This window comes from Capricornis sumatraensis, chromosome 1 (genome assembly GCF_032405125.1).
Source record: "Capricornis sumatraensis isolate serow.1 chromosome 1, serow.2, whole genome shotgun sequence".
NCBI classification, from domain to species: domain Eukaryota; kingdom Metazoa; phylum Chordata; class Mammalia; order Artiodactyla; family Bovidae; genus Capricornis; species Capricornis sumatraensis.
This window is the reverse complement of record NC_091069.1, coordinates 245,508,009-245,535,844: the sequence shown is the minus strand read 5'-3', so window position 1 is coordinate 245,535,844 and position 27,836 is coordinate 245,508,009. Positions and strand designations below refer to the sequence as shown.

The window sequence follows — 27,836 nt, the reverse complement described above, 5'->3', positions numbered from 1 at the left end:
ACTTTGAAGACTAGAGAGAAACAAGGTTTAAAAAAAAAGCTTCAGGGAAATAAAGGAAATATAGGATAATGACAAAAGACTTAACTTATATGGAGTTAGACTGTCAGAAGGGGAGATGAGAAAAAATGGGGCAGAAACTATAATGGCTAAAAACTTTCTAAGGAAGTAAGGAAGTAAAGTAGCTCAGTCGTGTCCGACTCTTTGTGACCCTATGGACTGTATAGCCCGCCAGGCTCCTCTGTCCATGGAATTCTCCAGGCAAGAATACTAGAGTGGGTTGCCATTTCCTTCTCCAAGGGATCTTCCCAACCCAGGGATCGAACCCGGGTCTCCTGCATTGCAGACAGACGCTTTATCTTCTGAGCCAGCAGGGAAGCACCAAAAAAAAAAAAATCCTAAATTGGGTCAAAAAAATAATTTATAGATTCCATATTAATTCTTCCAATCCATGAACACAGAATATCTTTCCATTTATTTGTATCTTATTCGATTTCTTCCAATAATGTTTTACTGTTCTCAGTACATAGGTATTTCACCTCTTTGGTCAAATGTATTCTTAGGTATTTTACTTTTTGCTGTAATTGCAATGGAATTATTTTCTTAATTTCTTTTTCTGCTTAGCTCTTTGTTAGCATATATAACCAAATTTCTTGCCAGGTGCATTATTATTGTCATAATTCTCATCAAGTCTTTCAAATTTGAAAATTAACAGTAATGAATTAACCACAGTCATTTTAAGCCTTTTGTCACACACACATATTTTCCTTAGCTTCCCTGAAAGCCTTTGTAATCAGCTACAAGCCATCATGCTTAATCTACTATGTAGAATGACTGCTCAGAGTGCCACAGAAAAGGATTATATGTCGAGTGCTGTGGAGTATAGGCTTCTGATAGCATCAGTTAGAAACCATATGATTGGACTGAGTCAGAATTTCCAAAATTCTAGTTGAGATGTAGATGGATTCCTGAGACTTCTAAACCCAGATCCAGTGGAATTAAGAGCTAATTACATTGAACAGAATGAATCAATGAGGTATGACTGTAGTTTTTGTTTGGAATATTGTTGATTTTTTTAATGTTTTATTTTCTGGATATGTAAGGAAGCCCTGTTTTTCCTCTTAAGTATTTTATAAATTTTGACATGGTAGTAGATGCTACTTTTATACACTGAAATCAAACATTTGTAAATAACATTCTCTCTATCTGATTCCTCCAGAATTCAAAAATTCTAATTGAATCTTTTTACTTTTTATGACAATATAGTTATTTGCCTAGGTTCAGTAAGATTGTATATTCCTTGTTACCAAGGCATAATTGGAAACTGGTTATGCAACCAAAGCCTTGCGTCTGTGTTATTAAGAATGAGGCTCACTGAGCATAGGCAAAACATTCTCTGACATAAATCATATAAATGTCTTAGGTTGGTCTCCCAAGGCAATAGAAATAAAAACAAAAATAAACAAATGGAACCTAACCAAACTTACAAGCTTTTTCTCAGGAAAGGAAATATATAAAAAAAAAAAAAAGACAACCTACCAAATGGGAGAAAATATTGCAAATGATACAGTTGACAAGGGCTTAATCTCCAAAATATACAGACAGCTTAATTGAAAAATGGGTAGAAGACCTTAATAGACACTCTCAAAAGAAGATGTACAGATGACCAGTAGGCACATGAAAAGATGCTCAACATTACTAAGTATCAGAGAGATGCAAATCAAAACTGCAAGGTACCACCTCACAAGGGTCAAAATGGCCACCACTAAAAAGTCTACAGATTACAAATGCTGGAGATGGTCTGGAGAAAGGGGAACTCTCCTACACTGTTGGTGGGAATGCAAGTTAGTGTGGCCACTATAGAAAACAGTATGGAGGTTCCTCAGAAAAGTAAAAATAGAATTATCACATGATCCCACTTCTGGGCATATACCCGGACAAAACTACAATTCAAAAAGATATATGCACCCCTATGTTTATAACAGCACTGTTCACAATAGTCAAGACATGGAGACAACGTAAATGTCCCTCGATAGATGAATGGATAATGATGTGGTGCATATATACAGTGGAATACTACTCGGCCATGAAAAAGAATGAACCTACCTACAAAACAGAAATAGACTCACAGACCTAGAGATCAGGGTTGTGGTTGCCAAGGCAGAGAGAGGGGTGGGGGGGAAAGGGATGGACTGGGAGTTTGGGGCTGGCTAATGCAAACTATTACATTTAGAATGGAGAAGCAACAAGGTCCTACTGTATAACCCAGGGAACTATATCCAATCTATGGGGATAAACCATAATGGAAAGGAACATTTTAAAAGAATGTAGATATGTATATACCTAGGTCACTTTGCAGCAGAGATTAGCACAACATTGTAAATCGACTATACTTCAATTTAAAATAGAAGAATGATGTTCATTGAATCAGATATGAACAGATGCCTGTAAAGAACTAAGGTTGACTTTACAGAGACAGTGCTTACTCACAAAGCTCTCTTAGGAAAACCAGCCCGGTACTTGGCCTGGAATAGCCTGCCTAAGACAAAAAACCAGTTCTGCTTATAATGCTGAATATCATTTTATAAGTATACATTTTCTCCACAACAGTCAAGAATATCTATTTTTAGCTTGAGCAAGATTGATTTCCTTGCTGACACTTCTCCACGATGTTGTTTACTACAAAATGATACTGTGACAAATAATATCGTTTCCATAAATCACCAGGTGTCTGTCTTCCCAAAGGAGACTTGAAGGACTTTGCCAGAGTGCACACACATAAACACTGAGCAATAATGAGAGCAACAAAGGTTCTAGCCCAGACTGCACTGCTAATAGTGGGGTCCCTTTGTGGTGGCTCAGATGGTAACGAATCTGCCTGCAATACATCTCTTTTCTGTCCAACATGCTCATCGCTGATTCAGTCCATCAGCAATTCTTACCAGCATTCTTCCTTCAGAACAGGCACTAAAGTCATCCACTTCTGTACCATTCTATTCCCACCAGCCTAATCCAAGCCACCATGACATCTATAGTCATTCATCCCACTTCAATCCATTCATCCTATTGTAGTCAAAAGAATTCTAAGAAGGAAATAAGATCACTTTATTCCTCTGCTTAAAAACCCTTATGTCTTCACACACCTAAGATAGATTCCAGAGCACCCCAGTAAGCCACAGGCTGCCCACTTGCCACCCCTGCATCCCATGTATCTGTTCCCCTCACTCCAGGGACTCAGGCCTCATGGCCATCAAGCAGGTCTTCTCCAAGCTCTATGCTGCCTCAGGGCCTTTGCACTTGCTCTTACCTTTCCCTGAAACACTCTTCCCTCCACCCTTCCTTTCCTATTCAAGATCCCAGGGACCTGAGTGTCCCCACCAAGAAATATATCCTAACACTAAGGCACCATCTTTTAAACATATTAGCTAAGCTAATGTGACTCAGTTAACAAACTATTTCATCAAATAAAAATGATTGAATTGTGTGTAATAACTTTTAGGACTTTTTTAAGCTGTTAATAAAATGTACGAAATATGTTGCATTTAATTTGACCAAAGCCAGAAAGGTGTTTCATTATCTTAATAGGAGGCTTTATCCTCCTATAGAACCATTAGTCATCTGGGAAATCTACATTACCATTTGGAGACAGAATCTGTTAAACTTCATAAAAGAGACCTCAAGCATTATTACCTGAAGAATGTAGACACATGGAAGACAGCATACCACATGCCTCTGAGACACATCCATCTCTGTAAGGTAAGCCTTTGGGGGGAACTCAGAATTTAATTGTGTGAGAATTAACTTTCACAAAAATCTCTTTTGAAATGAAGCAGGGCACAAACAAATTAACTAAGAAATAAATGAATTAGATAAATGTGTGCTTGTCTTGTGTCTATGGAGAATCAGGTATGAGATGCTTGGTAGAGGTAAGGATTTCAATGAAAGTAAAGAATAAAGCCCGATGATCTCCAGCAAACACTAAAATTCATGGTACTTGTGTTATTAGCATAATTCTTTATTTCATTGATATATAATACATAATTAAAGATGAAACAACACCAGAGGGGGGAAAAAAACCTTATGAAATTTATTTATGAGTCTAGATCATACTTTTTCCCTCCTTACCAGATGCAAAAAGGCAAAATTCAATTTATTTTAAACAGAAATAATAGAGGAGTATATATCACTATTGAATTAACTAATATAAGCTGTTATAAAAAATTCATAACAAAATAATTTCATAGATATAACCTGAGAATTTATATTTTTACATATTCAATTAACACACTTAAAATTATTGAATGCAGTATTTCTTAACTTAGGTATGTAAAATGTATTATGCTGCTGCTGCTGCTAAGTCGCTTCAGTCGTGTCCGACTCTGTGCGACCCCATAGACAGAAGCCCTCCAGGCTCCCCCATCCCTGGGATTCTCCAGGCAAGAACACTGGAGTGTGTTGCCATTTCCTTCTCCAATGCATGAAAGTGAAAAGTGAAAGTGAAGTCGCTCAGTCGTGTCTGACTCTGTGCAACCCCATAGACAGCAGCCCACCAGGCTCCTCCATCCATTCGATTTTCCAGGCAAGAGTACTGGAGTGGGGTGCCATTGCCTTCTCTGAAAACTTATTATAACAGGGTGTAAACCTCAAAAATAATAAAAGTATAGTTCTGAAATATGTTTTAGTAGAACCCATGCATGATATCTCTGCATAAGAAAAAGAAGTATATTACAATCATGTTAATTTAAAGATCATTACTTATTTAACAGTCTCCGATGCTGATCTTATCCTCACTTATGAACTATATCAAACCCCATGGGGGTGCTCAAGCTTACCTTTGAGCCTGGAGGGGGAGCCAAGCCAAGGAAGGAATAAATAATATTCTCTTCTTTTGCAGAAAAGAAAGAGTCAAAATCCTTGAAGCAAAGAAAAAGAATGATTAAACCCAATGCACACGTGTGAGCCAGTACATTGACCTAAGTTAATCTTTCTTATTTATTAGTCATAAAGTGAGGAACTAACACAAAAGTTTATTCGCTTTGCCAAAGATGATAAACCCCCAAATTTGGGAAATTGAACCATGAAGTTTACATTTGTTTTTACACACCTTCATTGTGCCTGTTATAGTATAGTGAGAACACACACACACAGAGTGTTCTGGCTCAGGAATTACTGACAAGACTCAAACATACATAGGGAAAGTCTTCTCTAAAAGTTTCACATCTTTAGCTGGTTTCCTTATAATTTGGTCCTATGGGTTCAGACCCTGATTAGGGTCCAAACAACACAGGACTAAAACAAGATTTCTGTGCTGTTATTATAGTAGCTTCTAGTCAGTAAAGAAGCCACCTGCAATGAAAGAGATCCAGGTTCTATCCCTGGGTCAGGAAGATCCCCTGGAGAAGGAAATGGTGACCCACTCCAGTATCCCTGCCTGGGAAATCCCAATGACAGAGGAGCCTGGTGGGCTACAGTACATAGAGTTGCAAAGAGTCAGATACAACTTAGTGACTAAATCACCATCAAGGGACTAGACTTGTCTCAGGCTCTTCCAGTACCAGGAGCTGCAAGATTATAGAGGGTTTAGAAGCATGCTCATTTTGCCCAAAGGGGAAAAACTGTAGAATGATTAGAAACCTGGCAGCAGATGGAAATCAGAAGCTCAGTAAAGATCCGCCCTTCCCCCCACCCCCACCCAGGCCAGGCCACACTCAAGTCAGTCCTTCACCAGGTGGGTCCTGCCCTAAGCCAACTCTCCAGCAGTGTGTTAGTCAATAGCTCGGAAGAGTTTCACTTTTTATCATTAAAACATAAAAGATCTTCCTCCAGTCCACTTTCCTGTTGCCAGTCTTTATCACTGGGGCTATAATGCAGTTTCAACAGTGTTGCCATAGGCTCAACCGGTACAGGGTTAGTCTGGCCTGAACTGAACATGCAAACATGTGGTCTTGCTACTGCCTACCCTCCTTTGACGTGTGTTAAGAGCTTAAAACCAAAGACAGGCCACCTATGTTAAGCAGAACATCTTATGTAATTCCTGTGTGTTCATTTTATCCAAAGCTTTGCTTTTTTCCTACCTGTCACCCTGATTCTCTGTAATTATTTTCTTCTTTTGTACTGAATGCATTTTTGTAAGCTGCCTCATATCTTAAGGGAAATATCACATACTGTGAGTGAGTCTTTGGTATTAGAAATACTCATTGATTCCCAGAATACACACTTACTAGTTGTTGCTAAAGATTACATGATAGGATGCATTAGTAGTAGTAGTGGTAGTAAGTTGTTGTTGTTCAGTCACTAAGTCATGTCTGCCTGTTTGTGACCCCATGGACTGCAGCATACCAGGCTCCTCTGTCCTACACTATCTCCTAGAATTTGCTCAAATTCATGTCCATTGAGTCAGTGATGCTACTCAACCATCTCATCCTCTGCCAACCCCCTTTTCCTTTTGCCTTCAATCTTTCCCAGCATCAGGGTCTTTTCCAATGAGTCAGCTCTTCAAATCAGGAGGCCAAAGTATTGGAGCTTCAGCTTCAGCATCAGTCCAGGACTGATTTCCTTTAGGATGGACTTGTTTGATCTCCTTGCAGTCCAAGGGATTTCCAAAGTCTTCTCCAACACCACAGTTCAAAAACATGAATTTTTCAGCACTCAGCTTTCTTTATGGTCCAGCTCTCACACCTGTACATGACTACTGGAAAAACCATAACTTTGACTAGATGGACCTTTGTTGCAAAGTAATGTCTCTGCTTTTTAATACTCTGTCTATGTTTGTCATACCTTTTCTTCCAAGGAGCAAGCGTCTTTTAATTTCATGGCTGCAGTCACTATCCACAGTGATTTTGGAGCCCAAGAAAATAAAGTCTCTCACTAACATGCAAATTTTCTCCAGACATCTCTTGCTAAATTTTGGATGGATTTCACAATTTTTTGCTCTTCTTAACAACACATGTATATATAAAACATGTATATATATAACTAATATATATTTATATATATTAAACTAATGTATAATACTAGTATATATAATATATTATGCTTTTCCCTCTTCCATCATAAGGAAAAGGCAAAAACTCAATAGAAGAATATTCAAAAGATATACAGAAGAAGACATACAAACACAAAGAGCTAGACAATCTCTTTACTAATGGCCACAGTCAAAGGATGCCTTCTGTGTGTCTTCATGGAACTGCCACAGGGAGTCAGGATGCATGGTTTAGAACAACTTTTAAGTACCAGAGGGGTTGAAATAGAGTTGGTGGTTTATTTTGTTATGTAGGAAAAAATTTTTAATTGTCTGGTGTGGTCATTTTTTTTTCATAAAATTTAAAAATACATGTTACCAATATAAAAGTGATGAGTTTATAATTCACAAAGGTTCCATTTCACTTGACCCCAGCCCTGACTCCCAGGCCCTTGAGGGAGGTCAGCTAAAAACAAATATTAAAACCTTCTTAGAGGGACCAGAGATATGGGGGTGATGTCACCCAGTGCTTCAAATATCCATGATGCCATCTTCTGTCAGGCTTCCCTGGTGACACAGTGGTTAAGAATTCCCCTGCAGTTCGATCCCTCAGTCGGGATGATCCCCTGGAGAAGGGAATAGCAACCCACTCCAGTATTCTTGCCTGGAGAATCTCATGGACAGAGGACCCTGGTGGGCTACAGTCCATAGGGTCACAAAGAACTGGAGATGATGAGTAACTAACAAGTAGTCAAGTAGTAGTTATAGCAATATCCTGTGATAAACCATAATGGAAAGGAATATGAAAACAAATATATGTATAACTGAATCACTTTGTTATATACCAGACACTAACACAACATTGTAACTCAACTACACTTCAATAAAATTTTTTTAAAAAAACAAAGGACTTCCCTGGTTGTCCAGTATTTGAAAATCTGCCTGCCAATCAGGGAACACCAGTTGGATCCCTGTTCCTAGTTGGGAAGATCCCACATGCACAGAGCCACTAAGCCTATGTGCCACCAACTGCTGAAGCCCACATGCCTAGAGTCTGTGCTCAGAAATGAGAGAAGCTACCGCAGTAAGAAGCCCGTGAACCACAACTAGATGGTAGCCCCTGATTGCCGCAACTAGAGAAAGCCCGTGCACAGCAATGAACACTGAGTTTGGCCAAAAATAGACAAATTAATTAATTTAAAAAGCAAAGAAAACTTGACCATAATGGCAAAACAAAAGATAATTTTATTATGTTGATATGTACACTATCAAAGTTATATGTAAGATATAATAAAATTGCCATCATATTGAAAAAAATTAAAAAGTAAAACAGCATGTTCAGTAACATCAGTGTGTTGAAAACACCCTCCCCCTGCCCTAATCAGACAGGCATCCTGTCCCCTCTTGCCCTGAGTCCCCAGACATATTTACCTTTATGCTGCATGGTTGAAGACCCTTTTAGCTGTGCTCAGGACCAGGCAGGCACCCCAGCGCTCACATTGGTGAAAATGCACAGACTCCAACTTGGCATCAGCAAACAAGTCTGCTACTTTCTGTTAGTATTTTTCTGCCAGGCGGGTGACCTGGCCTCCACTGGGCCTGGCTTCCTGGTGGTGTCCCCTTTCTGTAGCTAGAGGTTGTCTGCCATGCCCTCGAGATAACATCTTCATCTGTTCTGCCCAGAGCAGCAGGAGTTCAGGCTGGCAGGGACACGATGGTACACAGAACCACCCACGACACCAGCCTTGCACTGACCTGGTGCAGAGAAAGCCACTGCTTGCCCTTGAGGTCCCCTCCGGCTGCTGCCATCATCATTTGAGAATTCACAGAGGCCACTGAGTCAGCTTAAATGATAGCCTTATTCTGATGGTCCACATTTCTATCATGTGGAAAGATATGTTAACCATTCATATTTATGCCATTTTATTTTTTTAAAGCAAGTTTATTACTTTATTTTTTTTAATTTTCATTTTATATTGGAGGATAGTTGATTCACAATGCTGTGTTAGTTTTAGGTGCATAGCAAAGGGATTCAGTTATACATAGACATATATCCATTCTTTTTCAGATTCTTTTTTCATATAGGCTATTACAGAATACTGAGTAGATTTATGCTGGCATCCTTGACACAAGGGACATGAGTCTGAGCAAATTCCGGGAGATAGTGAAGGACAGGGAAGCTTGGTGTGCTGCAGTCCATGGGGTTGCATGAAAAGAGTCGGAGATGACTTAGCAACTGAACAACTATGCCATTTTAAACCTGACACGTTCTTCAGAACTTTGAGTCTCTTTTTAAAATTGGAATCTGCAATACAAATAGTCATTTTACCTACTTTCTGAAAACAAAGTCCTCTGCCTCATTAATGCCCTTTTGTTGGGAATATCCACAGATTGCAGAAAAGCAAGTTTAGCAAAGCTGCTAGTAAGAAAAACTACTAATACCTCTCTGAATGCAGAAAGAATTCAAAACAGCTAAACATAAAATCATTTGTATGCTTATCTCATTAGAGCCATATTTATAACAGGAAAACACATCTTAAAAATAGAAGTCTTTTTTCTTAGTTGGGAAATCTTTTCTTCTTCCACAGTTAATACAGAAAGCATCGCTAGATGACAGTAAAATGAAATAAGAAATGCCTCTGAAGTTCTATTTCTATAGCAGAAAGTAACTACAGAATTTTTATTCTGAGATAAACATAGGTTGAAAGAAAAGACTTCAGTATCGTCTCCATTGTAACTAGTCTTAACTGAAAAGGACAGTGAAAATAAGAAAAAGTAAGAGATTTAAAATTCTACTTTCACTAGAAAAGTACTAGAAGAAAACGAGATGATTCCTTTAATGATATTAAAGTGCTGAATGATTTTCTAAACAAGACATAGAGTGCAGGAACTATAAAATATATTAATAAACTGTCTACAGAAAATAAATGTTAAGCCCTGCATTCCAAAAAAAAACCACTTCAAAAAGTCAAAAGACAAATAAGAAACATAGGGAAATATTTGCAACATCTATGGTAGTGAAAGGGCTACTTTCCGTCACAAGTAAAGATTCTCACAAGCCAATGAACATTACCTGGGACCAAAGAGAAAAAGTAGAAAGTCATTAAAAACACACACACACACACACACACACAGAGAAAGCTTATAAACAGGAAAAGATATTCAGCCTGTGCAATAAAGACAGAAATCCAAGTCAAAGCAGTGAGAACACATTTTTCATTTAACAAATTGATTAAGTTTGCATATAGAGTATTGTCGAAGTCACAGGAAACCAGCCACACCCAAATATAAACTGGTGCAACTACAGTCCAGATTTAATATCTATTGAAATGTGAGATGCATATATGCTGTAACTCAGCACATCTTCTAGGAATTTATCCTATATATATACCCAGAATGAACACAAAGTTCTGTACGTGTAAAGAGACTTCTGCAGCATCGTCTGTAGCTTAGAAGAGACGTGAAGTCACTCTGTCCTATCCGATTCTTGGCAATCCCACAAACTGTATCCTGCCGGTTCCTCTGTCCATGGGATTTTCCAGGCAAGTATAGTGGAGTGGGTTACCATTTCCTTCTCCAGGGGATCTTCTCAACCCAGGAGTCGAATGCAGGTCTCCTCCATTGCAGGCTGAGCCAGAGGGAAACTGAAAACAACCTGAATGTTTCCCGTTAGAGAACTGTGCCAATTAATTATGTCATATCCAATGGAAAGTTTTGCAACCATTGAAATAAAGAATATGTGACCCACCAATCCCACTTCTGAGTTTCCATGGTGGCTCAGTGGTTTAAAAAAAAAAAAAATCTGCCTGCAAAGCGGGAGACATGGGTTCAATTCCTGGGTCAGGCAGATCCCCTGGAGAAGGAAATGGCAACCCGCTCTAGTATCCTTGCCTGGAGAATCCCATGGACAAAGGAGCCTGGCTGGCTACAGGCCGTGAGGTCGCAAAGAGTCAGGCACAACTGAGCAACTAACACACTATATACTCCAATATAAAATTTTAAAAAGCTTTTTAAAAAGAATATGTGCAGCTCTGCAATACAGTTATTATATACAGCTCTGAGATACAGTTAAGTGAAAAGAACAAAGTGTATAGAGTTTATTCCCATTTTTTAAGTGATTAACAATGGTTAGTACACATACAAAATCCATGGAAGGCCATACAAGAAATTGACAACATTGGCGGGTCAAAGCAGGACAGCTACATAATTTGCAGGGCCCAGCGCAAATAAAGTGATAAAAATAAACTGACAAAAACAAGGCAATCCTTTTTCAAAAATCATTATCAATTTCAAGACAGCAACAGTAGTGTGTTAAAACAAGCAGAGTGCTCTCTTGAGTGGGGCCAGGTGTAACTTCCCAGGTGGGGGGCTCATAAAGTTGGCCCACCCCAGAAAAAAGAACTAGCGGGGTTTAAAATGGGAGGGAGAATCATCTCCACTGTGGACAACTCTGGAGCTATTTTAATTTTTCTGTGTGCACAGACTCATTTTTCAATTATTAAAAAAAATTTTATACAAACTTTTCTGGTGGCCCAGTAGTTAAGAATCCACCTTGCAATGCAGAAACTGTGGGTTGGACCCCTGGTTGGGAAATTAAGATCCCACATGCCACGAGGTAACTGAGCCCACACACTTCAACTACTCAGTCCTCACACCACAACTAGAGAGCCCGTGCACCACAATGAAAGATCCCTCATGACTCAACAAAGGTCCCCCATGCTGCAACTAAGACCCAGTGCAGACAAACAAATAAATAAAATTTTAATTTCTAAAAAAATAAAAATTGACCATCACCATTGCCCCCCACCCCAAGAAGCCTTTTTCTCCCTTTCCTTATCTAATAAAAGCCACAATTCTTAGAAATTCAGGTCAGGTTGGAGAGATGCCCGGAAGCCTCCCGGAAGTCTGGAGGGTGTGGGGAGAGGAGTGTGGTGTACAGGGGAGGGACCCTCCCTTACCAAGGAAATACTTTCCTCACTCTGGGAAGCCCCAGCTTCAATCACAAGAGAGTTGGACTGGACCATTGTTCCTTGTTTAGTCACCAAATCATGTCCAACTCCTTGTGAACACATGAACTGCAGCACACCAGGCTCCTCTGTCCTCCACTATCTCCTGGAGTTTGCTCAAATTCATGTCCACAGAGTCATTGATGCTATCTAACCTCTCATCCTCTGCCACCCCCTACTCCTATTGCCTTCAGTCTCTCCCAGCATTAGGGTCTTTTCCAGTGAGTCAGCTCTTTGTATCAGGTGGCCAAAGTATTGGAGCTTCAGCATCAGTCTTTCCAATGAATATTTAGGGTTAATTTCCTTTAGGATTGACTTGTTTGATCTCCTTGCAGTCCAAGGGACTGGCCATAGGTTCCACTAAATAATTGTTCAACACCTTAAACCTGTTTGAAAACACTCTCACATCCACAGGACTTTAAGTTAAGCCTCTGAAGAAGCCTAACACAGCCATGTAAATTTACACAGCCTGTACTTCCCCATCAAAAGCCATGTCCATCCAGAATCTCAGAAAAAGACCTTATTTGGAAATTGGGATATTGGCTTCCGTGGTGGCTCAGATGGTAAAGAACCCACTTGCAATGCAGGAGACCTGGGTTCAATCCCTGGGTCAGGAAGATCCCATGGAGAAGGGAATGACTACCCACTCCATATTCTTGCCTGGAGAATCCCATGGACAGAGAAGCCTGGTGGGCTATAATCCCTGGGGTCGAAAAGAGTCAGGCATGACTGAGCAACTAACACTTTCTCTTTTTACATTCACAGATGTAGTTTTTTATGATGAGGCCATGCTGGACTAGGGTGGACCCTATTCCAATGACTTTTGTCCCTATACAAAAGCCATGTGAAGACACAGAGAGACCCCAAGAAGAAGGCCATGTAAAGATGGAGGCAGAGATGGACAGGATGTGTCAACAAGTGGAGGAATGTCAGAGATGGCTGGCAGCCACCAGAAGCCAGGAGAGACCCATCAAACAGATTTCTGCTTAGAGCCTGCAGCACAAACCAACCCTACTGACACCTTGATTTAAAACTTCTAGCCTCTAGAACTGTGAAAGAATAAATTTCTGTTGTTTTAAAGCACTATAGCCATCAGCTGGGGATGCCATAATAAAATACCATATGCTGGGTGGCTTGCTAACAGAAATGTATTCTGGGTGCAGCGTCATTGAGTACTGCTCTCTTCCTGGCTCATAGACAGTTGCCTCTGGCTGTGTGATCACAGGGTGAAGAGAAAGGGGTCTCTTTCTCTTCCTCCTCCCATAAGGGAACTAATCCCACCATGAAGGCCCCAACCACAGGACTTCATCTGATCCTAGTCACCTCCCCAAGATCCCTTCTTCAAATACCATCACCCTGGGCCTTAGAACTTCAACATACAAATTTAGGGGGACACAAACATACAGTCCATAAGAATCACCAGGTTTGTGGTATTTTGTTATACAGCCCTAAGAAAGTAATATGAACCTCAAACAGCAGAACAAATCATGCTTCAAATGAGAAGTCTGAAAGCCTTTCTGTAAATGTCACGTCATGTCATCTAGTCACTCAGTCGTGTCTGACTCTGAGACCACATGGACTATAGCCCGCCAGGCTCCTCTGTCCATGGGATTCTCCAGGCAAGAATACTGTAGTGGGTTGCCAGTTACTTCTCCAGGGGACCTTCCTGACTCAGGGATCAAACCTGGATCTCCTACTTTGCAGGCAGATTCTTTACTATCTGAACCACCAGAAAAGATAGTAAATCTCAATGTTTCTGGCTTTGCAGGTTAGATGGGCTCTGTTGCAACTGCTCAGCTCTCAGTTCAGTTCAGTTCAGTCTCTCAGTCGTGTCTGACTCTTTGAATCCAGCACGCCAGGCCTCCCTGTTCATCACCAACTCCCGGAGTTCACTCAAACTCATGTCCATCGAGTCCGTGATGCCATCCAGCCATCTCATCCTCTGTCATCCCCTTCTCCTCCTGCCCTCAATCCCTCCCAGCATCAGGGTCTTTTCCAATGAGTCAACTCTTCTCATAAGGTGGCCAAAGTATTGGAGTTTCAGCTTCAGCATCAGTCCTTCCAATGAACACCAAGGACTGATCTCCTTTAAGATGGACTGGTTGGATCCCCTTGCAGTCCAAGGGACTCTGAAAGAGTCTTCTCCAACACCACAGTTCAAAAGCATCAATTCTTCAGCACTTGGCTTTCTTCACAGTCCAACTCTCACATCCATACATGACCACTGGAAAAACCATAGCCTTGACTAGACAGACCTTTGTTAGCAAAGTAATGTCTCTGCTTTTCAATATGCTATCTATGTTGGTCATAACTTTCCTTCCAAGGAGTAAGCGTCTTTTAATTTCATGGCTGCAGTCATCATCTGCAGTGATTTTGGAGCCCAAAAAAATAAAGTCTGACACTGTTTTCACTGTTTCCCCATCTATTTCCCATGCAGTGATGGGACCAGATGCCACGATCTTCGTTTTCTGAATGTTGGGCTTTAAGCCAACTTTTCACTCTCCTCTTTCACTTTCATCAAGAGGCTTTTTAGTTCCTCTTCACTTTCTGCCATAAGGGTGGTATCATCTGCATATCTGGGGTTATTGGTCTTTCTGCTGGCAATCTTGATTCCAGCTTGTGCTTCTTCCAGTCCAGCATTTCTCATGATGTACTCTGCGTATAAGTTAAATAAGCAGGGTGACAATATACAGCCTTGACGGACCCCTTTTCTTATTTGGAACCAGTCTGTTGTTCCATGTCCAGTTCTAACTGTTGTTTCCTGACCTGCATATAGGTTTCTCAAGAGGCAGTTCAGGTGGTCTGGTATTCCCATCTCTTTCAGAATTTTCCACAGTTTATTGTGATCAACACAGTCAAAGGCTTTGGCATAGTCAATAAAGCAGAAATAGATCTTTTTCTGGAACTCTCTTGCTTTTTCGATGATCCAGGGAATGTTGGCAGTTTGATCTCTGGTTCCTCTGCCTTTTCTAAAACCAGCTTGAACATCTGGAAGTTCATGGTTCACGTATTGCTGAAGCCTGGCTTGGAGAATTTTGAGCATTACTTTACTATCTGCCATCATGCAAAATTAGCCATAGGCACTAGGTGGTGAATTAGTGCAGGCATGTACAATAAAATTTCACCAAAACAGATAGCTGCAGGCTGTGGCACTCGGGCTGTAGTTTGATGACACTTGCTTTAGGTGAGAAACATAATAACAAAGAGAAGCTGAGCTAAAGGGCCAGCAGTTTTGTATAGCAAGGAGAAAGGTGGTGACCTCCCTGGCAGTCTAGTGGTTAAGACTCCATGCTTCCAAGGCAAAGGGCAAAGGTTTGATTCCTGGCCGAGGAATTATGATCCCACATGCCATGTGGTAAAGCAAAGCAAAATAAAAATTGCTTATAATTTTTAATAAATAATTAATTTTTTATAAAAGAGAAGAAGTGAGTGAAAAAATCCTATGCCAGGCTCCAACCTCCAGAAACAGCACAGCTCTGTGTAATTAGTTCCCTCTGCCTTCCAGAAGCATGATGGCCAAGTCTGAAAAATGGCCTGGAAGACTTAGATGATCCCCCAAAGCTAACTCCAGTTCTCGTGCTCCAAAGTCCTTTGAGCTTTTAAATGTTTCTTTTCAACAACTTGATTTATCAAGCAGAATCTACAAACCCTGAGGAAAAAATGATTTTGTGATAAAATGAATGACTAAATGTACAAAATAAAATTGCTATTATAATTAAATGCCCAGAAGAGTTTTTGTTGGTTTTGTTTTGTTTTTGGTGGTTTACAAATAACAGACATTTATTTCTCACAGATCTGGAGGCTGGAAGACCAAGATGAAGGTGTCAGCAGATTCATTGTCTGGTGAGTAAGCCCCTGTCTGGTTCATAAATGGCCATCTTCTTATTGTGTCCTCACAAGGAGGAAGGGTATCCAGAACAGTTTTTTAGCTATTTAGATGCATTTACACAAAACTTTCTGCCTGCAAGGCAGGAGACCCAGGTTCGATCTTAGGTTGGGAAGACCCCCTGGAGAAGGAAAGGGAAATCCACTCTGGTATTCTTGCCTGGAGAATTCCATGGACAAAGGAGCCTGGCAGGCTACAGGCCACAGGATCACAAAGAGTTGAACATGACTGAGGGACTAACGTTTTCACTTTCACACAAAACTTGACTTCTGCAAATCATTCTTTACAAAGGTGAACGTGTACCCGTGGATGCAGGTATGTGTACCCTACCAGGTTGAACAGAATGTCTTTTCAACTCAACGCTTATTTTGCCTGAACAAGTGGCCTCCCCTCTTCAAAATAAAATTTAAAAAACCTAAAGGAATCCCAAGAACTTCTGAATCATCATTTTATTGTTTCTATCATTTCTTAAATCTTAACTATTTATTCTTCACCATGGATCTGACCATCCAGGTATCAAATGGTAGAAATGGACCACAAGCTGAAAAATGTCAACAAATGTAAACGCTACCTCAAAGCTTATCTGCTTAAACAATCTCTGATAAACACACTTGCAGAAGAATTTTCAGAGAAACTAAATCTCACCCCACAATACTGCTCCTCGTTAAAGATCTGAGGAGGCAGCGGAATCCCATTCTGAGGTTTCTTCTCTCCAGGAACATTTTCTCTCATCCACTTCCTGTTGTCTTCATCTCCAGCAATATCGAACTCCTTAAAATCAATTTTATTAGCTTCCAAAAAGCCCACGACTTCTTGCTGTTTCTTCCTAATCTAGTCATGAGAAGAAAAAGATTACCGTTAGACTGCTTTGTAAAAACCCGTTCTCCAACTATACCATACAATACCAATAACTTTGCTAAGTATTCAAACAAGAAAAATCACACAATCACACTTCTTCATTCCATAGGATCAACAGAAAAATCATTTAAATTCTGAAATTTTAATCTCATCAATGTTTAAATCATGATATAGTCAACCGAATAGGAATAGAGACACAATCATCATAGCTTTTATTTGAGGTCTTCAAAATACGTTTAATTCTCTGCTAAGCTTTAAAGCCAAAAATTAAATAGGGATTGGTTACAAAGAACAAGATGATAGAAAGAAGGAAAAAAACACAATTTACTATGAAACTTAAATACCAAGTACACTCACACTAAAAGGCACTATTCACAGTTATGAAAATGGGAACATGAGTCATGCTGAACAAAAGTAGCTTTAGAAATAACACAGGAAACAGAGAAGTCCACATGGAGATTATTGGAAAAGGAAGAGCAGGAAAAAACTAGAAGAGCTGGTGGATATTTCTCCTGGCACGTAAGAGAGTAATGCAGTAAAATAATTGTTTTCTACTCACATCCAACTCTTTAAGTAGAATCAAAGTGCAGCCACACCTAAGAGAAAACCCAGATGCCCTTTTCTCTACATGTGGTTCACAAGCAGGGACTGTATTCTACCAACGTCATTTCTTTGTGAATGTGGCCATCTTAGCACTCCTTCCCCAGAAACAATTACAATTTTCTCTCTTCAGTCATAATTTTTCTCTCTTCAGTCAAGGAATTCACTGCCAGAATGCATGATGCCTTTTTTTTTTTTGCTTTTTTTTTGACTGAGGGCATGTGGGATCTTAGTTCCCTGACCAGGGATCAAACCTGCACCTGCTGCCTTGGAAGCATGGAGTCTTACCCACTGGACCACCAGTCTTTTTTATAAACACTGGTAAACAACTTACAGCAGACTGTGGACCACATTGTAAGAACTCTGGGAGAAACTTCAGAATGATCAATAGCATAAACCAATCAATACTCACTTATTGATTCCCTACCCTGCATAAGACATGGTGCCAAGCTCTTCACATGAATAGATTCATAAGATGTTATTTGGGTAAAAAAAAAAATCTGTACAGATGATAAAGAGGTACAATATGGTCCTTTCTCAAAACTGAAAGTTTACATTAGTATCTTCTTTGACATAAAAATATCCAATGTCTTAATTTTAAGTCCTCTGAATGGAATATTGCCTCACAATGAAAATAGTCATTAAGAATGTTTTCTAGGATGAGTCCCCTTGTCATTTTCATGTAACTTGTTTATCAGCAGGACTAGATGCTGAAGATTCCAAACGCTGAAAAGGTACATGCCAATCCTAAACCCAACATCTAGATTCAAATCCTCTTTTGTTTAAACCCAATTCATTCTATATAAATCTTTATTGATTTATAAAAGTCACTGAAAGTCACTCAGTCATGTCCAACTTTTTGCAAGCCCATGGACTGTATAGTCCATGGAATTCTCCAGGCCAGAATACTGGAATAGGTAGCCTTTCCCTTCTCCAGGGGATCTTCCCAACCCAGGGATCGAAGCCAGGTCTCCCACATTGCAGGTGGATTCGTTACCAGCTGAGCCACCAGGGAAGCCCAAGAATACTGGAATGGGTAGCATAATACTGGAGTAGGTAGCCTTTCCCTTCTCCAGGGGATCTTCCCGACCCAGGAATCGAACCAGGGTCTCCTGCACTGCAGGCGGATTCTTTACCAACTGAGCTTTCAGAGATTTATACACCTCCCCAAAATTATTATTTTATTCATTTTTGCCAAAATGATTGATTATAGCAATGACTTTTGTGTAGAGGTTCTTTCCTAAGGTAAGGTAAAGAAAGATACACATGGATGCTTATGCCCCAAAATCAAATCACCACCAAAAACAAACCCTATGTAATTTGGTTTGGGTGGTGACTTGATTATATATAGATATAAGCTCAGACAGTAAAGCGTCTATCTACAATGTGAGAGACCCAGGTTCGATCCCTGGGTCGGGAAGATCCCCTGGAAAAGGAAATGGCAACCCACTCCACTATTCTTGCGTGGAAAATCCCATGGACTGAGGAGCCTGGCAGGCTAGAGTCCATGGGGTCGCAAAGAGTCAGACACGACTGAGCGACTTCACTCACTCACATAGCATAAAGTATAATGTTACTGTTTAATAATTTAATTAATATAAATTACTGTTTTATAATTTTAATTAATGCACAGTGAATATAAATTATGGGCTTCCCTAGTGGCTTAGGTGGTAAAGAATCTGACTGCAATGCAGGAGACCTGGGTTACATCCCTGGGTCAGGAAGGTCCTCTGGAGAAGGGAATGGTGACCCACTCTAGTATTCTTGCCCGGAGAATCCCAAGGGCAGAGGAGCCTGGCAGGCTACAGTCCATGGAGTTACAAAGAGCTGGACATGACTGAGCATGTAATACTCATCTAAATATAAATTATATATAAATTTTTGTATATAAATTACATATACCCATATATAAATGTTAATCATACATTTTCTTAATTAACATTTGTATCATCAACATAACAAAGATAAAGCAACTAAAAGCATTAGGTCAATAAATTAAAGGCTGCTCTTAGCTACAATACAACATTTAATCCATAAGACTCAGGCCAAGGGATCTATTTCAGTTTGGGGCAAGCGTAGACAAAAAATAAAAACAGAAGTCATACAGAAAGGAATAGAGGGATGGAAGGTCCCTTAAGAATCTGGCATAAGCACTTGGGCACATTCCTGAGAGTCACATCTCTCAGAACCAATGGACAGACTGCTTACCTCCCCACCAGGGTGAGCTTCCCCAAGGCTACGCTAGGGGAATCCCAAACCTCCTGGTCTTTCTACTGGACTCCGTATTCCCGGGCTTCACGGCGGAGTTTCCAAATATCAGAAAATCCCACCAGACATGACAACAGGTTGTTGGACTAAATTACTTTAATTAATCATGTTTTCTCTACATGCTCTCCAATCTGTTCATAATTACTTATGTCACTTTATAAATTACTTACTCCTTTAGTTATTTTCAGAGATAACTTTGCTGTTTCAAAGAGTAGAGACATCCTCACTTCAGGTAGCTTTCCTTTTAGTTAAATACTCAGAAGGCAACATTCTCTATTCTGTTCAAACCCTTCTTCCTTGCTCCTCAAACACCTTCAGCTGGCTGAAGTCCACCTCCCCACGGACGAGAGTCCCATCTCTATTAATAATGCCTCAGGACTTAACTGAATCACTCACTATACAACACACTTGAAACTAACACAACATTGTAAATCAACTACATGTCAATTATGAAAAAGAAGAACTTAAAAAATCATGCCTCAGGACTTGAGGTGGGATGGAAAAGGATTTCATTTTATTCCACAATTTCTAAATAGATGGAGAACATTTTCCCAAGTCCTGACTTATTTTTTCTCTTCTGGAAAGTCAAAGAAAAATGGAGAAAACAGGAGGGGACGATCTGTTAACTATTATCCCTCTCAAGACAAGCAATAACATCTACAGAAAGTTGACTGACTGTTGGGACCATGATATTGCGTTAAAGTTTCTCTCTCAGCACCTCATTCAAAAAAAGAGAAGAAAAATAAAATCTGCCATCCTGGACTTCCCAAACACCAATCACTTAAAATGGGTCAAAAGCATTGCTCTCCTAGCTGTCTGGAGCACTTGACTTCTGCTGGGGGCTGGAGAAGGGTCTTAGGATGAGCCCAGAGGGAGGGGTGAGCACATGACTTCACCTGGCTGGCATGTGGCCTTTGCCCACACTCTGATACTCATTTGAGTGTGGGTGCACTCTCCTACAACACCCCCTTGGTGGACCCTTGTTCAAGGAACCCCACTACACACTCCCTACTCCTTGCAGTCAACGTACAGCTTTTCTCCACATGGCCTCCCAAGCTGACCCCAGGGACACAACATCAGCCCCCAGAGGGAACCTCCCCTTCATGGCTTCAAGGGGAGGGGTGGTGCAGAGCCCCTCAACAGTCCTCACCACAGACACACTTCTCCTTGCATGCCTCACACTTTCTCCCCTCTCCAGGGTGCCACGGCCAAGGCTGCCTCATCCTTCTGAGCAGCCCCCCTGGAGGGTCTGGGGTCCTCAGGGTCTGTGTCACTTGGAGCCTTCGGGACCTCGGTGCAAGCTCAGAAAGCTCTGTTTTCTTATCCTGTTACATTGACTCATAAGAAAGTGTCATTCTCAAAGAGAACAGTTTTGTGGTTGCCAAAGGGGAGAAGGGTGTGGGAGAGATGGAGTGGGAATTTGGGATTAGCACATGCAAATGATTGTATATAGAATGGATAAACAAGGCCCGACTATATAGCACAGCGAATCATAGTCAATATCCTGTGATAAATCATAATGGAAATGGATCTGAAAAAGAACATATATGAATATATAACTGAATCACTTTGCTATACAGCAAAAATTAACACAACATGGTAAATCAACTATACCTCAATAAAATAAATCAAAAAATAAAAAGAAAGTGTCATTCAGGGTCCTGAAGTCACTGGCCACTGTTGGCAACTGTGATGCATCAGAGGGATCTTTGGGTCACTCGCTTGGCACCTCCCACTTATTGTCTTGTACAGTTAGAAACCTCTCCAAAAGAGGTGACTGGAGAAGGCAGTGGCACCCCACTCCAGTACTCTTGCGTAGAAAATCCCATGGATGGAGGAGCCTGGTGGTCTGCAGTCCATGGGGTTGCTGAAAGTTGGACACAACTCAGTGACTTCACTTTCACTTTTCATGCATTGGAGAAGGAAATGGCAACCCACTCCAGTGTTCTTGCCTGGAGAATCCCAGGGATGGCGGAGCCTTGTGGGCTGCTGTCTATGGAGTCGCACAGAGTCAGACACGGCTGAAGCGACTTAGCAGCAGCAGCAGCACTGTAATATAAAGCATGCCGCATCTAAGTGACAAGAGACCTGGGAGTCCATCCTGGCCAGGAAGGTTGTTATCTGAGCAGAAGCTCTGCTTGTCCATCACCCCATCTGCAAAATGGATAGAACGCTGCCTTTCTCCCAGGGCTGGTGAGAACTGAGGAATGCATGGAAAAGCATTCTGCACCACAATTCACGTAACTGCACAGTCAGGCACCCAGCACACTGTTACCTCATTGTCTCGTCCTGACTGCCACACCAGGCAAGAATTCTGATCACCATCTTAAGATAACAAAACTGAGTGAATTAAAGAATTTTCCAAGAGTCACACCCAGAGTCATCAATTCAAGAGCTATGTTTTTCCCTCTATGAAGTGATAAGTTTAGTCACTCAGCTGTCTGACTCTTTTGCGACCCCGTGGACTGTAGCCCACCAGGCTCCTCTGTCCATGAAATTCTCCAGGCAAGAAGACTGGAATGGATAGCCATTCCCTTCTCCAGGGGATCTTCCAACCCAGGGAGAGAATCTGGGTCTCCTGCATTGTGGGAAGATTCTTTACTATCTGAGCCACCAGGAAAGCCCAAGACTGGAAAAAGGACTAAAGAAATCCAGGAGCCACCATTCGTTTGTCCTTAATGATGGTGGCTCAGGGGCTGTGCATCTTGAAAACAAGGACTGATCTCTCTCCTTTTGTCTTCAGACCCTTGCAGCAATGGCCTTCAGGATGAAGGGATGGTTAGACACGAAGACACAACATTTTCCTGCTCCCAGGGTCTCTTCACCCACATCTATCTCTAAAGTAGTAAAACATGGAACCACAGTTTGCATCAACTGTTAAAACAGAGATGTAATATACAACTACATATGTAATCTTCATCAAGAGATTACAATCAGTATTTTCCTTTTTCATTTATTTCATTCATCCAACAGAAGTCATAATGCTCTCTCTGATGATGTCACAGGCAAGAACCTATTTTTAAAGCATATAGACTAAAGAAATAAGGAGCAAAAGTTTTGTAGACCAACCACCATCCACACAGCATAAGCGCTGGCAGCTGCTCTGAGTTGTCCTGCAAAGAAACTTCCGGGTGAAATTCCCTCAACCAGGAAAAATCATTAGCACAGACACTGTAGGAATAATCTGTTCTTATTCTTTATGATAAGACAGAAATTCTTCAATTTATGTGGCTTGAGATAATTATTCTGAACATCATCATAGATGAAGACCTTCTAATATTAACTAATAATTATAACAATGACAATAATATTAACAATTACTAATAATTATTAACATTTAACATTAATAATTATAATATCCAATAACTATAACAATTATAATATAATAGCTGATAATTATAGCATTAACTAATAATGATAATATTTATTAAGCACTTGACACCATGCTGGGCACTCTTGGCTTACTGACCCTTACTTACTGACCCTTGCTTACTGACCCTCACTCTTAACTTACTTCCTAAGCAAGTTGAGTTGAGTTCTATTCTTATTCTCATTTTACAGACAAGGAAATTGAGGCTTAGCAAGGTGAAATAACTTTCTCAAGGTCACATCGTCCCACGTGGCACCAAAACATTTGCTTACAGCAGCAAAATGAACTTGGATTTTTCAAGATCTTGGAATAAACAGTACCCCTCCAGATCCTCCCAGGCCAATTAAATCATGTTCCCAAATTTCAAGAACATAGGAAATCAGAAAATCCTAAGAAAGGACCTGTTTGTTCATTGTCTTTGTTAAGGATGTCTGCTGCTGCTAAGTTGCTTCAGTCATGTCCAACTCTGTGCAACCCCATACACGACCTCCTACCAGGCTCCCCCATCCCTGGGATTCTCCAGGCAAGAACACTGGAGTGGGTTGCCATTTCCTTCTCCAATGCATGATAGTGAAAAGTGAAAGGGAAGTCACTCAGTAGTGTCCGACTCTTAGCGACCCCATGGACTGCAGCCCACCAGGCTCCTCCTTCCATGAGATTTTCCAGGCAAGAGTACTGGAGTGGGCTGCCATCGCCTTCTCCGTTAGGATGTCTAGGGTCACTCAGACCTGATCTATGGAATATACAGAAGATTGACAGTTTAGCAGTAAAAGTTTCCAGCAATGAGTGTGTCAACAGCTTATGTGAAGCCCACAATGAAAGCCATTTTTCCATGATGAAAGCCATTTTCTTTAAAAAAAAATATTTTTTTTTAATCTAAGCAATCCAAAAATGTGCTTTTTGTAGATCAAAGTTTATGAGGTCATCAACAGTCGTAAAAGACTTTGCAGTTTTACATTTGGAATTTTTTCATAAAATTAGAACATCATGAAAGATGCTCAGCAGATTATTAAAAGTTGTGTCAGAAGGAAGGACCAGGCTCTTTTCTCAGGTTTTCCTCTTGTCCTCTCTGGAAACGGTGTGAACTTTCAGGGCTGGAGGTGAGTGGTAGGGGAGGGGGAAAGGCATTCAGTAGCTGCTGTTAGGATTGTTCCCTGGGCCAGTCACTCACCTAGGGTGTCATCTTGGCTGAGGGACTGCTGAAATCCAAGCTGCAACCTGAGAAGTTCCAGGAATCAGATATAAAAGGAAACAGCCCCTGTGCTGCTCTTCACCTCTCAGGACTAATAAAACAGTTTTCTCTCCACAGCCTCGCAGATGCTAAAATGCTGGTCCAAATATCAGTCCCAGACAGACACTGCAGGTTCAAGTCTAATATCAAAGCCTGAATCATTTCCAAGGATAAAATGAGTCCCTCCCTTACCCCTATTTCTTAAGGCACAAAACGAAGGCTGGACTTAAAGAGATGGCTGGGTGACTCCCAGCCTTGTCCCAAGGAAATCAGATAAAGCACCTATTTTTGGTCTGTTTGGATTCCTAGGGCATTTAAATCTGTAGCCTCAGAGATGTTTGTTTTTTTCACTGTGACATCATTACCCTCAAATAATAGTATTACACATGCTGAATTTACACTTTCCTTAGGATTACACCACATACACAAATCAGTGAAGCCAGGGGTCATTTTAGTAATCTGGCCCATCATACGCTAAAAATGTTGTTACATAAAGTGTCATTTACTTGCAATATTAGATTTGTCTAAGTCTCACAGGATGAATGGCAGAAACATTCCACCAAAAAAAAAAAAAAACCACGCCTCTGATTCTATCAAAGATGCGACACAATAGACACAAATCACACATGAAAAGTCTTAGCATCCAGCACACCCCCTTTCCTCGAATCCCCTTCCACACACAGCTGCCCCAGATCACACATTTTACACACTTCTGCACCATTCAGATCAAAGCAGAGAGCAAAGGGCTCACAGGCTTACTCACATACGCCTCAAAAAGAAATGTAAGCCCAGGGCTGGGCCATACCCGCTGCTTCTACTTCCAAGTCTGAGTTTTTCAGAAAAGACGAGAAGAAAGCTCCCCCGAATTCCATCAGACACCTACCGCTATGGACCCAGATGATGTGGCAACAAACACTTTGATAACCATTTTGAGAGTCGGAATGAGGACTCCCCCCAACACACCCCTGTGAGGGAACGCGGAGCTAGACAGATTCTGACAGCGACACAGACAAGTGCCAGATGGGGGCTGGCGGGGCCCCAGGGCTGTCTGAGCGCCTGCCTCTCGGCTCAACTTAAGCCCGGCCTCTCCCGGGCATCCTGGGCTCTCCCCTCCATTGGCCCGGGAATATTTGGGGATCTGGCAAGAAAACAGTTGATTGGTTGATAAAAGCAGCCACTGCACCCTTTCCCTTACCACTTTAAAAGCTCGACAACTGTCCCTAAAAGGCAAGGCTGCGCTCTGCACCAATCAGAGGCCTGCGCGGAGATGCCCGGGGCGGAGGAAGGCGGGGCCCGGGGCGGAGGGTGGCGAAGAGAAGGGAAGGAGCTGGAAAAGCCCAGATAACCACCTCTGTCCCAGAGGAGGCTTTGTTTACAGGACTTTTGGCAAACGCACAAGGAAGGGTCAGAACAGCCACAGAAGCCTTTAAATAAATAAAGACGGGCTTCCTTAATTTAAAATTTTATGACATTAAAAAATTAAATGACCTTCAACTGGAGTCCGCTTTAATGAATCTCCACTTTAATTCTGCATTACATAGGTCTTGCTTTATTATATTTTTGCTTCAGATAAATTTCGCTGAGTGAAAAAAAAAAGGAACAAGTGATGAAAGTTTACTCAAGAAAGTACGTTTGTCATTAATAAGAAAGAGTATCCCTTCTGGATCAGCAGTAGCGGTTGGTTATTAAATAATGTTTTTAAAGGGTGCGTGATTTTTATTATTAAGCCATTCAGTAGTGGCACCTAGAGTACAAAGTATGTTTGGGGTTTTTTTCATCTTTTGACAACACCGCATGGCACGTGTGATCTTGGTTCCGCAACCAGGGCTGGAACCAGCGCTCCCAGCGTTAGCAGAGAGGTATTTCAATCACTGTAGTGCCAGCTGCTACTGCTAAGTCGCTTCAGTTGTGTCCGACTCTGTGCGATCCCATAGACGATAGTCACCAGGCTCCCCCGTCCCTGGAAGTCTCCAGGCAAAAACACTGGAATGGGTTGCCATTTCCTTCTCCAGTGCAGGAAAGTGAAAAGTGAAAGTGAAGTCACTCAGTCATGTCATACTCTTAGCGACCCCATGGACTGCAGTCCACCGGGCTCCTCCATCCATGGGATTTTCCAGGCAAGAGTACTGCAATGGGGTGCCACTGCCTTCTCCTAAATTATTCCTGCTGCTGTTGCTGCTGCTGCTGCTGCTGCTGCTGCTGCTGCTGCTGCTGCTGCTGCTGCTGCTGCTAAGTGCTTCAGTTGTGTGCGACTCTGTGCGACCCCATAGACGGCAGCCCATCAAGCTCCACCGCCCCTGGGATTCTCCAGGCAAGAACACTGGAGTGGGTTGCCAGAGAAGTCCCTAAACCATGTATTTGCTAATTAATACTTAGTCGTTGTTCATTATCATTGATGAATACTCATCCTTCCCACATTCAAGTCTACTCTGAGGAATACCTTAATGAAACCTTCCAATACAATTCCAATGGATACAGTTAAAAAGTAAAACTAATGATGTTTTTTTTCATTGAGAAAAAAAAAAATGCAATGAGCTGCCACACAATAGATTCCTTTAGGAGTGGCCTGTCTCCAGTTTTCTCCCTTTACCACCTGTTTCTCCTAAAGAACAGAAGCTGACAAGCCGAGGACTGTGTCAGGTTTCACTGACACCCTAGAGCAGGCAGGGAGGTGGCGGCCTGCTTGTCAGCACTAGTGACATCAACAAGCAAATTGTCTCCACTATTTTGGAGCCGTTGGGGGAAGGGGGATCTGTTTGTAACAGGCTCTCTCTCTGTGTCTTATTTGTATAGATAATTTGAATTCTGTTAAACATTAGCATTAAAATTCTAGTAAGAAGCCCATATAGTAGCCACCCAACTCTCCTGATGGGTTTCAAAGTCAAGATCAAGGGCGTTTGGGGCAAAGATGGAAGGCTATATTTAGTCTTCTTAATCGTCTTAGGACTTCCCTGGTGGTTCAGTGGTTAAGGCTCTGCGTTCACTCCCACTGCAAGGAATGAGGGTTAGATCCCACACGCCCTATGGCATGGCCAAAATATGAAAATATAGTGATGAAGCATTTATGTAAACAAAGTTCTCCTCTTTCTCAAAAAAATGAGAGAAATAACCAAGTCACTCTCTGATTTTCAATCCCTTGCTACTCATGGGGGACATGGCTGTGGGATCCCAGAAAAGAGAGGAACCTGTCAGGTTTTTGCATCTAACCCCTTCACCAGAGCCAGGAGGTCCAGGGGCCTCCTCCTCTCCCCCTCACGTAAGTTCCTTACAAGAGAAGGCTGCCCTGAGCCCAGAATATAGCTCAGTTCATTTACAGCAGAATGAATGGTCAAGATGAACCCACCATAATTTAACTTACAGCCACAACATGCAAAGTTTATTCCCCAAACTAGGTGAAGATGATTAATGCTTCCCCAAATTTAAGTCACAAGCTTTTCATTTTAAACCCCACCAACTCATTGTACCTGGTGGTTCAGATGGTAAAGAGTCTGCCTGCAATGCAGGAGACCAGGGTTCAATCCCTGGATCAGGAAGATCCCCTGAGAAGGGAATGGCAACTCACTCCAGTAGTCTTGCTTCGAGAATTCCATGGACAGAGAAGCCTGGCAGGCTACAGTCCATGGTGTTGCAAAGAGTCGGACATGACTGAGCAACTAACA

The 27,836-nt window shown here is 41.4% G+C and overlaps 1 protein-coding gene across 3 annotated transcripts in view; it reads right to left on the bottom strand.

Moving 5' to 3' along the window:
- SH3BGR (SH3 domain binding glutamate rich protein) overlaps positions 1 to 27,836 on the bottom strand; it is an 86,466-nt gene that overhangs the window by 44,441 nt on the left and 14,189 nt on the right. Inside the window, exons 1-3 of one of the 3 annotated variants that reach the window (XM_068969788.1) lie at positions 25,061 to 25,225; positions 16,496 to 16,681; positions 4,830 to 4,910 (exon numbers count right to left, since the gene is read on the bottom strand). In XM_068969788.1, coding sequence (XP_068825889.1) covers positions 4,830 to 4,910; positions 16,496 to 16,681; positions 25,061 to 25,105 — 312 coding nt within the window. In that variant the 5' untranslated portion in view covers positions 25,106 to 25,225. Of the gene's footprint in view, positions 1 to 4,829; positions 4,911 to 16,495; positions 16,682 to 25,060; positions 25,226 to 27,836 lie in introns of those variants that run through there. The other 2 variants (XM_068969806.1, XM_068969798.1) reach the window with 2 other exon arrangements.